We start from the raw sequence: 15,593 nt of genomic DNA on the forward strand, positions 1-15,593 counted from the left end.
CTATCAGCAAAGGTATTCATGAAACCACATCAGCTGAAATTTTATAATGGACATTTAATTTGACTTTTATGTGTATTGGGCTTGTCTGACTATGGTAATGAATCACCCCTCCAATCCATCAAAGTCCATCAGACTACTAGTGATGCCATTTTAGGAGATTGTGTTTGTGCTCAAAGACAGATCTGCCAAAGCACCCAGATGCAGGTGGAATGAAGGGATGTTGGTCACAAGAGTTTTCTCTTCATCGGTTTGCATATTTTGCTGATATGATGTGGGCTTGATACTTAAAATTGTGTGTGCTGTGACAACTTTTGTATCGGTGGGACATCATTTATTTATGTACCACATGTGTTTACATTGTGTCCATATAGCTTTAATTATAGGGCATGGTATTAACAGTGACAGACTTAGGTGTTAGATCACCCATACAAAAACAAAGTTCTAATGATGTAAGGCACAAACTAAAATGTTCACCATACGTACTTTCATATAAACGAATAAATTGTTAAAAATGCTTTGCTTTCTTAGAATCTGCGTGAAGCTCAGGTGTTCAGCCTTGTAGCGGAGCGGAGGAGGAAGTTCCAGGAGATAATCAACCGCAGCAACACTGAAGCCACCCAGGTTGTCAGGCCCAAGAGCTCCTCAACACGCTGGGTCCCACCAGGCACACCCCCTCAGCTGGTGACCGAGATCCTGGAGATCCGGGAGAGCATGCTGTCTCTCCTCATCAAGCTCCACCAGAAGTTGTCGTCCAAGCAGAACTCTCTGTCGGCATCCTGGCTGGAAGATATGGACACGAGCCGTCACACTCATGGCGATGGCATTACAGCCATTGAACGTATCCTTACCAAGGCAGCCACGCGCAGCTGCCAAATCAAGCGTAGCATCCAGGACATTTGTGGAAAGGTGTGTCCTCCTGTGCCACCAAAGAAGAACAGTCCCACTGACAAGAAAACCATGGATAAAGAAGAGAGGTATTTAATGTTAAATAACATTCACCACTATGGATTTACATTTGCACAGCGGCATATTAATGTTGCTCATTATCACTTAAAAGCGAGTTATATCATCATTTCTAATTTTATTATCAAGACATTCTATAATTTTGTTTGTACAAGAATTGTATTACAGTACAATTGCAACAATAGCTCAAAGGGCCATGTCATGTGTGCAAGGATAATCAATGTGTACAGTCCAATCACACTTGTTTTTTTTTTATATATATGCTGAATGCTAAAGGTTTGAGTCAAATATAGTGCAAATCGAAGGAGGTGATAATTCTTCACTTCCCTCTCAGCCTGTCATATTATGTCTTTTAAAAGCATGGCACAATAAAAACTGTGTAGGCTTGCTTCTCTGAATAAGAAATCTGAGTAATATTGTCTGGGAAGTACAGAGTGGCAAGAAGCAAATCTGTATAATACAACTAATATTTATGGGCTGTTTTAAGCTAAATTTACTGAATTTAAATGTATTTTTACCAGCTTTTTAATTTTGAAAGAAAAATAATCAACACAATTATCGTATGTGTTCCATGTGTGCCATTAACACTGTAGTATACCTTTGCACCACCATTAAAATGGAGTCCATTGGCTGTTTAAAAAAGTCAAACTCATATGTTTTGACTCTCCACCTCACATTCACCCACTAGTCCGTGTCTCCCATTTCCCTCCTCTAATCATGATGGAATGGGCTATAACTGTCTAATAATTGCCTCCTTTTGGGGTTGGCTTCATCCCACAGACAAAGGTAAAGGTAGAAGATCTCCTATTCACACAAACTCGTGCTGTTTCCAAGGCAACCGTCAGGCATCAGTGTGGTCAGTGGCGGCGAGAAGTGAGAAGCTGCTGCCCATTCCTCATGCTGGTTGTCGACACCCCTTAGGCCATCAGTGAAAATTATTGAGCTGTGACGCTCCTGTCAGCATTTGTTTATGTCCTCTTATTAGGGACTTAATTTACAGTCAGCTCTCACCCTGTAAGTCTGCAGAGTGGATTCAACCCGCCATATTTCAATAGTTATTAGTAGTAATAGTAATAATTTCCAACTTTCACAACACAACCTTGTTCAAATCAGACATCTGCTCTGTATGTAACAGTATCTTCTGCTTCATGGAATTAATCTGTTGCACATACTGTGATTGATCAGGGTAAGCATGCCCTGCACAACAAACAATGCTTATTCCCACTTAACTGTAATGCATTTGGTTAGTGGAAGTGCAGTGATAAATGTTCTTAAATGGAGGAAGTGGGTGCCAGGAACCTATTATCTGGAGCAGTGATTGTTGTCAGTGTATGTAATCCCAGTTTTCACTTACTGAGTATATCTTTTCTCATGGAAATTATTTCATTGCTTTAATATAATCCTGTTAGTAGAGTTTCAATGATTTTAAAAGGTCTGAAACTTGTGTTCAGTTGGTTTTAAACTTAAGTTAAATACTGCATATTGCTGCATATTCATCAAATAGTTAATCACTCTTCTTTCTTTCAGACGTCAGAGGGCTAGAGAGAGACAACAGAAGCTGCTTGCTGAATTTGCATCCAGGCAGAAGAGTTTCATGGAAACGGCCATGGATGTTGGTAAGAAAAGGCCAGCTCACCTCCTTTTGCCAATTTGTTGCCTCAGTTTTATGGTCTTAGAGTTTTAAATTACTAACGCATCATTCGCAGCAGCCACTGCCCAAATTCTGTTTGCAAACAGTGTGTTATCATGGCAGTATGCTCTGTGGGAGCAGGAACACAGCAGCAATGGGGCACACAAGCTTTACTTGGCATACTTACAGTATTCAGTCTACTGTCTCTACCTTAATGCTGCACAGCCGAAAAGGCAAGCCAGGAATAGTTAATGTATTTTTTTTTTGAGTTGCTGACTCCCCATCATTGCATAACACATGTATAAGGTAATGTGTGTGTGGTGGAGGTGCTTCACAAGTGCACCTTCACTTCTCCTTTGGTTCTAATCCAGTGAGTTTTAAAACATGCATTGTGTTAGGACGGTCACTAATTGTGAGGCAGAGTGCTCATTTTCAAGTTTGAATTTCTTGAAAGATATGATATTAGAGATATTTATTTTGTTATCAGTATAATGGAGAAATAAACACATTTCTATGGACAGTCGTTTATTAACTGTAGGCCTCCAAAACTGACTAAACTGTAGAATGAAAATCTGCAATTTTCACAGAGCACAGTTTTAGATATTTATTCCTTCAGCAACGACTGAGTACAGTGGCAACAACCTCTATGAAAGAATGCTTATGCTTACCAAACTGGGTTTGTTCTGACATAGGTGTGCAAGCACAAAACACAGTAACACTTTTTGTTTGAAGGACATCTTGCTACTGTAGCCCTTGAGGGAAAGCGCTGTTGGCTGAAATTAACATAGTCCTATACCTTTTTCATTGGGGCAAGGTGACAGTGGGCCGAGTCTTTGCTTGTGGTCTCTGTAGGCCTGTTAGGAGAAATTGAGAGGAGAGCACTCCTGTGGGAGTGTGGGTGGCTGCTGGCTGAGGGCACATAGGATCAAAGCACTAATAGTGGGCTGGACTCCCAGGGCCCACCTTGACACAGCATGGTTAGTGAATGAATTATAGCTGCTGTGATCAGACGGACCATTCCGGCAGGACTCTGTTATGACCTCTTCTGTACACTTCCTGCTGAGCAGTAACTTTAGTTGCTTTACTTCAAACTTCAAGGCTTTGCATCACCTGTACCGATTTTTAGATGGGATGTGAAGATGACAATTTAAATCAAGTAAATGCAGTGTAAGTTGTTTGCAGATGTCTTTAAATGTTCCTGCAATATAGCATTTGGTGTTTTTTTCTTCAGGAAGTATAACATAATTGGGGTATTTCTCCTCAAGGCTGCCATTCTCCTGCACAAGAGGTCTAATAAAATTGGCCCACGCCTCAGTAATCTCAGATAACATTTCAATAATCAAGGTCGTAGGATTTCAAGACGTACCATGTCAAAGGCAGCTGGACTTGCTGTTTGCTCTTGAAGTCAGCCTTGGAACCACATTTGTCATATAATAAACCAAAGGTCACTAAAGACCTTGAATTATATTTAGGATATTAGCAACTTATGTTCTTATTTTTATCTTTGTATAACTTCTGTGTCATTGGTGTGGCTGATGCAAAAAATGTATCTTAGATGAGGAATTTAATCCAAGAGTGGCAGACCGATAACCTGTATACCCGTTTTTGTTATTCATTCATCTCTACTAGGTAACAAAGGGTCAATTTCATTGTCATTAGTTTGTTTTATTTGCCCACCTTTTGAGATATTTTCTAAGATTTTCGCCTCCTTTCCCTTAAATATTATTTTATTTATATTTTTTGTTGTACTCAAGCAATGAAAATCTGATTTTAAATTCTAAACACCAATGTGTCTTTCTTAAATCACTGTCCCTATTACTCAGAATAATCAACAGAACTCACTGAGAAGAGTTTTCATTGTATCTTTAGATCTAGTCCCAAGAGTAACCTGGATGCTCTTTCTAGAAAATGATGTTGCAGTTGAAATTTTAAATGTCATACTTCAGTGCACCACCGGCAGAAATCTCAGATAGATGAACAAACACCTGAACACATACCAAAGTTATCTAAAAGGAGATACTCCGTGTCATCATTAACCTAACCAGCATTCTTTAAGAACAGGCAAATGTGACAAATAAAATATGACAAATTAAAAACCTATTGAGTGCGAACAATACTTTTAAAAGAGTATTCAAAAATGTATGCAGTAAGAGGCATAAAACAGCAGCACACCAACATTTAGTGTGTTCTTGTCGTCTTACCTTTCTCGGTGCGTTTGTTGGTTGGTGACTTTATGTGCTGGGATGGCCTGGGGCTAAAGCTGTGGTGTTGACATCTAATGCATCTTTCATTTCCCCAGGAACACAGTGACCTCTCTTGAAAACATATTTTCCAAAAACGCAATAATTCCATTTCCAACATAGCTTGACATTTGTCCACAATATTTAATTGAACATGGTTCTTAACATTTAAAACTAATTTCACATCAGTAATTAATTTCTAGTGCTGTACCATCATGCAGATGCAGGGGTGGCAGAGAGTAAATGTATGCATGTCCCCAGTAGGTTACATTCTTCATCCCATGACTGACTGTAGTAGGGAAACTACAGTCGGAAGTATCGTTCTTAGAATCGGTTATTTTCAGTGTAAATTAGAAAGGAGTAGTGTTGTGCAACTGAGTGTCGTATTTGTCAACCTCAGTAAGAACATGGCTTGCAGTCAGGGACCTCCCTACATCATGGGTTGTTACCTCAGTTTCTGATCTACCTAAAGGAATGCCTTTCAGACCACATTACCTCTAAGTGTTTTTGTTTCTCTCACAGTTGGATGCTTTTCATTCAAGCAGAGGTGAATGTAATGCTTACACATCATTGAATATGAATGATACATTCTCAGAATTCTCTCAAAATTGCTTTTCCAGGTTTCTAGTAATTATTTGCCTCAGCTGTTGTATCCCATGTTTATGTTCTAAGTTTGAAAGTTTTTGTGGGGAAGCTTTTACAAACGTATATTAAGATTTTTACTTTCGGTGCTAGAATCCCCTGACACTGAGGCAGCCATGGACCTAGGAGCGTCTGAAGTGATGGAGTCCGAGGTTCTTTATGACTGTGTGATCTGTGGCCAGAGCGGACCCTCCACCGAGGACAGACCCACTGGCCTCGTAGTCCTCCTCCAAGCATCCTCAGGTACTGCATGTCCCATCATCCTCCACTTCCATTCTCGAATGCTAAAATGAATAACTTTCACCTGCATTTGTTTACTGTCTTGGTTTGGAGTACAATTTAAACAAGCACACATGATTATTCTATTTCTCTGTTGAAAGTCTTGTATTTTAAACCAAAACAATTATTCATAGCACCTTTAATCCACCCATATAGGAAATCATATTTTTAATAGGTGGGTTAACTATTGTTTTAATTGGCTTAATTATTCTTTCATGTTGATTCCTGCTCACTTGTGCATAAAACCTCATTGAAAGGATCACTCACTAAAATTGTGATGGCCGCTATTCACTATTTTTGGATATTTTGAAATCTAAATGATTAATCAAGAAAATAATCACCAAATGAATCAATTATTTGTAATTAATCATTAGTTAGTAGCCTTAATAATGTATGAACTCTGACCACAATCCCAATCCTTGACTTTTATGTATAAATACCAAACAAGTTAGACAGATTTATAGTCCTCGCATCATAATTATAACTGACATCTGTGATTGGCTTTCAGTGCTCGGGCACCGCTGCAAAAGCAAAGAGGCTAAGAAGCTACCGACTAGTGATGAAGAGCACATCTACGCTGCAGACACGTGTGGAGTGGCTCATGATGTCAGGCTCACGCTCATGCAACAGTTCTTCAAAGATGTAGGTGTCAGAAAATATTGTCAGCTTTACAGAGGACAGGAAAAAGGCCAAAAACACTTAGAGCATCTTTAGCGATACAGATTTTTGTGTGTTAAAATTACAGCTCTACCATCTCTAATAACAAGCTGTTTGAATTTATTGACATTTAGTTTATACTGTGTGCAAGTCAGCAATGTGAGCATCTGCATCTGCTGAAGTCCCTTTAAGAGACTGTAGGACGTTAGATTGTCTTGTTGTAGAATACATTTCTTAAATGCTTGTGTGTGTGTGTGTTTTTAAAGATTCTTTTTTGGGGCATTTTTAGGCCTTTTATTTGACAGGACAGCTGAAGACATGAAAGGGGGGAGAGAGGGGGGAATTACATGTAGCAAAGGGCCGCAAGTTGGAGTCGAACCCGGGCCCGCTGCGTCGAGGAGTAAACCTCTATATATGGGCGCCCGCTCTACCAATTTAGCTATCCGGGCGCCCAAATGCTTGTAGTTGACTACCACTGGTAGTTGCATTACAGACCAGGCTGTCACGTAAAATCACTTTAAAGACGTGTGACAAACAGCAGAATAAAAATGCATATACCACACAAAAAAATTCAAAGACCTCGCTAAAAAGTAAAACCAAAAAGTGTCATTAAAAATTGCTTTGACTTAGTTGCTTTCATTTGCTTCTCATGCCAATGTTGTGTATTGATTAGCCTGCAACACAACTCCAAACCAAAAATGATTACACTAGTTGAATTGGATATAGTCTAATAAAAAGCAGGTGATTCACTCATGCAGTCTAATTGTCCGTTAAAAGATGCTGGCTTTAAAATACCTCATCAATAGGGTGTTTATTGTAGTTTGTTAATTCACTTTGAAGAATATATGTCAGCACCACAATATAAACAAAAGGTCTAGAGGGTTGAATGTCTGAAGACATATTTGCATACTCTAATTGATGTGGTTTTTCTCTTGTGAATTCTGCAGAGCTCTTGTCTGCAGTCTGTGTCAATAGGTTGGGATGGGGGCGTCTATGTTCAAACCTGTGGACACACTTTGCATATAGATTGTCACAAGTCATACATGGAGTCTCTGAGGGTAAGACAAAGCTTGACCTTATGGAATTATTAGTCATCTAATTACAGTAGTTATTTAACAGACAATCAATGACAATTGATTCATTATTAAAGTCATTAGTCAAGTGAATATACCAAACATTTCCTAATTAGACCTATATAATAGGGGCTTTCCGACTGGAGGGATTTTTGCAGTTCTTAGAACTAAACGTTTCTAGAACACTTTTTTTTTTGTCGTGTTCCGACAGGAAAAATTTGGGGATTTTTAAGTTCCTCTGGCCTCAGCAGCATACTTTTTTAGCTCCTACTTCAGAGCAGGGTCTTTTCCCTTTTCCTAGGTGTACTTGATTGGTCGAACTTATAAGTCACGCCCACTGCCAACTCGGAACTTGCAGACAGAGCAACAACCAACAACGGGACATTTTTAACAATTTTCACCATCTTATTCATCGTTAAATTCACTTCTGACAACGTTTTAGGCGAGAAATTAACTGTTTAGATTTCGAATATAGGCAGTCTTGCGAAAATTGATGCCGAATTGACAATTTGCTTCAAAGTTTTCAGAGTTCAGAAGCTCGATGAAGTGAGGCGACAGCCAGCAAGCGACAGCCAGCAAGCGCCTGCCCCGGCTTCTAGCTCGTCGCTCGGCCAGTCATGTTCAGACACCTCGCTGTGAGCTGGAGGTCTCTCAGACCGCTCTCGTAAATAAGAGGCTTTTATTTCGCCGTTGACGGTTCATTTGTTTAAATATCACAACATGTCCATCATAAGATTAACGGGAACCTGTGGTTAACTGTCTTTTCTGAGTTAAACTCCACAAGCGTGTCCTGCGGACACACACACACACACACACACACACACACACACACACACGTCCACAGCGCAGCAGGCAGAGGTGGGGTCTGTTCCGAGTATAATAAAGCCCCGTCTGTGTTGAGCAAAACATTACGTGAATTACTACGAGAATGGACGTGCATTTAATATAGGAAAAGTGCACAAGTATTAGCATCATTTGTTGTTATATGTGGCGCTAAGGTTTAGTGACGATGCTATAAAGACCGTTGCCGTGCTTGCGTCACTCCCTTACCCCTCCTACCAGTCCCTATGGCCACTTGGCCAGTGGGAATGCAAACGGAAAAAAAGATTTTCGGGGAGAGTAGTTCTTAGAAGTGTACTTTTCCTCTAAAAGTACAAGTACTATCCGGTCGGAAAGCACCTAATGTGAGAAGTTTCTTACTTATCTGCTTCTTGCTATAATAAATGTAATACCTTTGCATCTTTTGACCTATGATTTTAAGACAGCAAAACAATGGCATTATTTTTTAGCTCTGGTAAATACAATATGAGCGCTAGTCCTTTTTTTGTTGTTGCTAAGACTAAATGTTGAATTGATGAAAAGCATTGGAGTCTTAGATCCACTGTTCATTAATGTTTTCCTTGTATAGATGCAGTATGGACTAAAGACTATATATTCAGAAATTGTGCAATCCTACCTGTCACGTTCTACTTATAAAAGGTCGTGTGCCAGTTGCCTCTTTCGAGTTTTGAGTTTAGATTCTATAGGTCAAATTGAACTTTTATGTATCTTTTCAGAATGACCAGGTCCTCCAGGGTTTCTCTGTTGACAAGGGTGAATTCACGTGCCCACTGTGTCGACAGTTTGCCAATAGTGTCCTTCCCTGTCGCCCTGGGCGGGAGACAGAGGCTGGTGCCTGGCACACACCCACAAACAAGAAGACATTTGTGCTTGTAAAGGAGGTGGAAGATCTTCAGGAGAAACTTGGCCCGTTCCCAGTAAGTTTTACAATACAGCCAGGAGTTTATCACTAAAAGCATCATGTATTTCAAACACACTGTCAACCTATTACTGGCTGGTGGTTTTATTTATTTATATATATATATATATATATATATATATATATATATATATATATATATATATATATATATATATATATATATATATATATATATATAATATAAATATAAAAAAAATAAGTTAAAGTTATCAGCTTACTCCAAATTGTAGGGAGCGTTGAACTTTGATGGAGATGGAAACAGGGCTGTTCTATATAAGAGAGACTGTTCTTCTAGTGGAAAATTCATCAAGGGCCTGACATCCTTGAAGAAACTACCAGCGGCACAATTTTGTTACTTTGTTCTATTTTATATCTTTTCCATTTCCAATCTCATGATTGGCGGAATGCTATATGCTGTATTGATTTGCTCCAAATGACATAAATTTCCAGATCAAAGAATGACTCTGCTTTACACCTACACCTGTAGCCTTTATTAAACACTACTACTACTACACTAATGTCTTTGCCTGTTTTGCCATAATTCTTACAAATTTCATATTCTTGATCAGTACAATATCCATTTTTACAGCATGGTTTAGTGTTGTATTTGGATCACGGTGACGTTCAAGTCTCCTTTCATTGTGTTCAGATGTGCTATTTTTGCAGTTGTAAGTGCAGATTGATTCAAAACAAGCGTCCCTGTGGGTTTAAAAAAAAGATGTGCTCAAGAAAACTGTTGAGCCAAGCAAATGTAAGCTTTCTGTTTACAAAGTTTTGTGAAAGGAAGAGCTGGAAACCGCTTTAGTAAAAGTTACAAATGGCCAATTTTCTTTGACTGTATGTTGCTGTATTACAGTCTGCTGTCTGCAGTCTCTTTGTGAGGCAAATAGCTGCGACATTTTGATGCTATGAGCTCATTGTATCAACTATGCCTAATTGTAGTTTAAACGTCCTATGGAGGAGGATAATAAACAAGAGGACATGTCTATAAGATAGATTGTACTAAGTCACTTTGTTTCACCTTGCTGATAGCTTATAACAGAAAAGCAAGTACTGTTATTAGATATGTTTGATAACACCCTGTTTGACATTTACTCAAAGTCTCCTTTTCCAATGTAATGCATTTTCTTTTGCCAGATTTTGAATTGTTTATGTAAATGAAAAATGTTTTTCTTAGCTTGGGTTAGCTTCCCAAAATCCATTCAAGAAATAATTTTGACTTAATTCTATTATTTATTTTTTAGACCGAATCCAACTTGAGTAAAGAGATGGAGCTGGTTATTAAAGACATCAAGAATACCACCCAGAAGAAATACATGGACTACGGCAAGAACCCTGGCTCCCCTGACAATGATTTCCTCTTCATGTACTCCGTGGCAAGGTGAGGCTGTGGACAGTCAAACTGACTTTAGATGGGGCTAAGCTAATAGAACCCTCCTTAACAGTGATTATTTAAGTTTTACACTAAATGTGGTTCACAACTTCTTTGAGGAGATAATAGGGCGTGTAATCACTCGAGTGTGGTCTGTTCTTTTTCTAGGATCCTGACAAAATACTACCTCAGAAGTTGTTGTGTATGTGTGTGCATCAGTGAGTTATGAGCAATGACTTGGTCATATTGGGTTATCTCTTAGCAAGTCTTTGTCTACTGTCCTCTGTGTCTGCAGTCCTTGAACTTGGAGGTCCTCTTTCTGCACCACCTCACACATTTTTATACACATGCATACACCACTGACTGCTGAGACCAGTGGGATTAATGTCTGCCCGTTCTTTTGCTTGTCTGTAATGCCAGTTCCTCAGCCTGAATAACAATGATTGCAAAAAGACAATAGTGCCCTTTCTCAGTGTTAGTCTTACTTTGTTAGCATTTTACTCCAGGAAGGCGCCTTGAAATGGAACTGAAATTCAATACTGCAGTTGTTGCATAACACTTGCACCAAATATATGGATTGCGTTGCATTTTTTAAAACTTGTTCAGGGAGCTGTGAAGGTGTGGTTGTTTTTTACTTCACACTTGTCATTATATTGCTGCATTGGTCCTGGAAGTAGCATTAGCAGCTTTGTCACTCTAGGCCACAGTAAAATGGTGGTTTTGACTCTTGCTCTCTCTTCACTTATTAGGTCTGACGGAGTATGGATTTATTCCACCTCCTCTGAATTAATTTTAGTGGTGAGCTAGTGGTCTAAGACGCATATGATGCAACTGAGATGTTCCAGTTGGGCATCTCACCCTCTGGCGAAGAGGCCAGAAATGTAATCTTGAAAAAAAAATTGCAGTCCTTTCTCAGGTATTTGTATCTTCTCAACAAATTGGTCACAGGTCAGAGAAATGACTGGCTTTCAGTTCACTTTTCACTCTTGGGGTCTCTAAATTCTCGCCACTTCCATTCCAAAAACTCTCCCCTTCCTGGAGCGTAACCATCCAGACCTTTTGTCCACCCAACGCTGTGGTTCCCTCAGCCCTCCACCCTGAACAGTAAGATCCCCTGAGTGTGTCTGGATGCCTGTTGGCTCTCTGAAGTTCAATGGACAGCGCAAATTGCCTGAGGAGTGGAAAATTCCTTTGTCACAGGGCCACTCTTATCAGCAAAAGCCAGATGGAGCTTCACCGTGGTTGCATTATCTATGTGAAATTGCTTTTTCTCCCAGGAAACCCAAGGATTTGCCCCCACCTCTCTGGCCCATAGAAATAAATGGCTGGTGGTGAGATGAAAACGGGCCCAGATCAATCTTATATTAGAAGTACCTATCTGTTTCACCATCTATGTACTTTGTTAGAGCTTTTAGTTAATTTTTTCACTGTTTTGGTATTGGGGAATTAAAATTCAGGAGTGAAATGTGTTTGGATATGCATGGAAAATGCACATTGGGGATTATGCATGACTTGTGGTTGGAACAATTTTTATGCTAATGGCCCAGTTTGTGTAAAATCAGTCTTGGAAAGCTGTCAATTACTCAATCCGGAATTGCTGCTGCAAAACAGGAACATTAAATGGCAAATGGCTTGACTAGGCAGCATCTTTCATCTTCCTAATCAAACTGGTAAAAGAGGTAGGCTACGTAACCCAAATCTGAGCTGTTTTCTAAAGGAATACTGCACCCAAGATTGATAGTTTTTTGTGTCACTGACCCATCCCATGTCACCTGTAATACTTGTCAAAGAACTTTTTACTTGCTTCGTCGATTATGGAGATGTTTTACACCAACCGTATAACTTTTAGAAATATAAATCTATTTACCAAACTAATTGTGCTCTGTAATGCACATCTGTTATAACTTTAATACATAGACACATATTTTGACAGAAATATTTAGATGTAAACATTTCCAAAAACCCTGTAATGTACAACTGCGTAGCACACTTGGGCCCACTTGAATAACCGCTTCCAACTTGTTCTTTGGCAAGAAGTCCCACACATTGGTTAATGATTCACTTTTACTGTGTGCATTAACATTACATGTCATTTAGCTGATGCTTTTATCCAAAGCGACTTACAATTGCTATATATGTCAGAGGTCGCACACCTCTGGAGCAACTAGGAGTTAAGTGTTTTGCTCAGGGACACATTGGTTGATGTATCGCAGTGGGAATCGAACCCAGATCTCTCTCTCTCTCTCTCATATTCACCTGTTAAACTGTATTCATATGTGTACCTGCTACCTCATAATAGTCATGGCTCTGTCTTCTCAGGACCAACCTGGAGTTGGAACTTGTGCACCGGGGAGGAAACTTGTGTTCTGGGGGGGCCAGTGCAGCCGCCAAACGCTCATGTCTCAGTAAGTAGTTACTCCTAGACATCTTTATCTTTTATATCAATACAATTTCTCCTCAAAATCGTATAACTTCACAATGTGTAAGTCTGATACATTATTTCAAGTGGAATACCTTTTTTGGTCCCTTTTTAATTTTATGCAGAGTTTTGATAATCTTACTCCGCCAGATGGATTGCTTCGCATTTGCTCGGCATATCCATCTGGGAACTTTCCGTTGGAGAACTTTTGGGAAGGGGCGAAAATACTGGTTAGCTGTTTTGGATAAACCATCTTTCAAGATGCCAGACTGATCTGCGAGTGGAAAACTGGAGCTCGCGAGATCAGGACGGTCTCACGAGGCTAGAGTTTTGACTTTTTAACCATGCTTTGTCTGTTGCTTTTCAGTGACCTGCAGTGTTTTCACTGTTTAAAAACAAAATGGTGTTGTGGTGCTATGTCAGATGTATTCTGCTGTTAGGTTGACGGTTATAGTAACGTGTTAATGCAGGGAGCTGTATATATTTCCCATGAGCCCCTGTCTAATAAAGTGTCTGACTTGAGGTCAAGCCCTTTTTTTCCCGTGTTACAGCTGAGCCATTAAAAGAAAAAAATCAAACTGTCGCTTAGCAATGGCAGGCAAGGATAGATGCCGTCCCGGGTGAGCTGTTGGGAGCAGTTGGGGTAAATGAAGCAGACAAATGGGTCAAGTGCTGTTTAAGTTGATTGTGTCATAGCTGACAAGACCATGCATCAAGGGGAGGATGAAAACTGGGATCTTAGTTCCTCAAAGACAAAGCTGAACATCAACCACTACCAGCATTCATTGTATTGTTGACTGATTAAAATCTTACTAAATATTTCTGCATGAAGGCTGGGATATTGCAAAAGAAAGTGTATATGAATGTGTCAGAGTTAGATTGTTGTACAGACTACACCCCATTTTCTGTTTTGTTTAATTATTCTGTCAAAATTGGGGCTGCTGCAGTGAAATGGCCTGTCATCCTTGAGTGGCTGAAAAGAGATTTCATACTGGAGGTTTGCCATTTTTTAGCTACATTAACCACGTAGCCATGCCGACGGCCAAATTTACTCAGATGCAGTACATTAGTGTTCGTTCTTCTTAGGGAAATGGATTTGAAGGAAAACGGCAGACGTGTGCTAACTGAGAGCTCATGGGGTTCCTAAGCCTGTTTCCCAGTAGGCACTTTTTCTGTTCAGCTGATGAGGATATGATAGACCACAGAGGCAAGCTGCCTGCAATTCCCTTGAAAAGGGCCAAATCAACTCTATTGAGAGTCAGCCTCTAAATAGCATGTCATTGGTTCATTTAACTGCAAATATTTGAATCTTGGGGACTATGTGGCTGCTACTGTGTAGGGAGTTTAAAGGCAGGTTATTAATGTTGACCTCAGTTGTGCAAACTTGCAGTACTTGGTGAGTGTTGGACAGCTGTATTTGCATTATTTAACCCCCCTCATTCTTTTGTGTAGCTGATATTATTTTACATGTAGACCACTGTATGATGACCTGCCCTGAAAGGACACATATTGTCAAATATTTGCAACAAAAAGTGAACACACATTCAAATTGTATTCAGTAAAAAAAAGTGTATGGTGATGGAGGACAGGCCTGTTCCATGAAATGAAAAGAATATATGTTACAGTTTGAAAGGCACAGGTTTAAATAATTAAAGGTCCCATGACATGGTGCTCTTTGGATGATTTTATATAGACCTTAGTGGTCCCCTAATACTGTATCTGAAGTCTCTTTTATATAGACCTTAGTGGTGCCCTATTACTGTATCTGAAGTCTCTTTCCTGAAATTCAGCCTTGGTGCAGAATTACAACCACTAGAGCCAGTCATACAATGAGCTTTACTTGGGATGTGCCATTTCTGTATCTGTAGCTATTGAGGAGGAGGGGGCAAGGTGGAGAGTGGGGGTGTGGCTTTGACCAACTGCCACTTTGCTCGTTTGAAAGCCATGATGTCTCTTTCTTTCTTTCTTTCTTTCTTTCTTTCTTTCTTTCTTTCTTTCTTTCTTTCTTTCTCATGGGCGGGCCAAATTCTCTGGGTGGGCAAAGCAGAGAAAGGGGAGGTAACCTTGCTCCTTATGACTTCATTTTCTCAAAGGCAGAGCAGGATACCCAGGGCTTGGTTTACACCTATCACCATTTCAAGCCGCTGGGGGACCACATATTAATGTTAAAAAAACCTCATAAAGTGAAATTTTTATACCATGGGACCTTTTAAATGAATGATGTATTCATAGTTGAAGACTCTCGCACAGAGGGCACCTGTAATTACTCTAAAATGCTTCCTCGTTCGCTTTACTATTTTCTTTTCCTTTTGTTGCCCAGTGTCTTACAGTTTTCCCAGTAGTGTAGAAAGCAGACTAACACACTTGTTTGATTTATAGCAACTTTGTCAGAGCAGACTTATTGTAACCTTTTAGAAAATGTTTTTTGCATTCTACGACACCAGTGTCTTTGAGTAAGCTCTTCTAAGGGACTTTTAATGAAAACAAGCTATTTTACTATAAATTGGTTTGGCAGGACAGCTGTGATCAAATATTGGACCTGAAGCTTGAAATAAG

General features: G+C 39.6%; 1 protein-coding gene across 2 annotated transcripts in view; it reads left to right on the forward strand.

The window, feature by feature from the left end:
- The window catches only part of ubr3 (ubiquitin protein ligase E3 component n-recognin 3), a 44,616-nt gene that overhangs the window by 16,173 nt on the left and 12,850 nt on the right, over positions 1–15,593 (forward strand). For both annotated transcript variants that reach the window (XM_078261854.1, XM_078261855.1), the window contains 8 exons: positions 529–974; positions 2,491–2,579; positions 5,569–5,718; positions 6,263–6,396; positions 7,359–7,469; positions 9,041–9,241; positions 10,491–10,627; positions 12,938–13,023. In XM_078261854.1, the coding sequence (XP_078117980.1) occupies positions 529–974; positions 2,491–2,579; positions 5,569–5,718; positions 6,263–6,396; positions 7,359–7,469; positions 9,041–9,241; positions 10,491–10,627; positions 12,938–13,023 (1,354 nt within the window). The remainder of the gene's footprint in view (positions 1–528; positions 975–2,490; positions 2,580–5,568; positions 5,719–6,262; positions 6,397–7,358; positions 7,470–9,040; positions 9,242–10,490; positions 10,628–12,937; positions 13,024–15,593) is intronic.

Source organism: Sander vitreus, chromosome 11, assembly GCF_031162955.1.
Source record: "Sander vitreus isolate 19-12246 chromosome 11, sanVit1, whole genome shotgun sequence".
NCBI classification, from domain to species: Eukaryota; Metazoa; Chordata; class Actinopteri; order Perciformes; family Percidae; genus Sander; species Sander vitreus.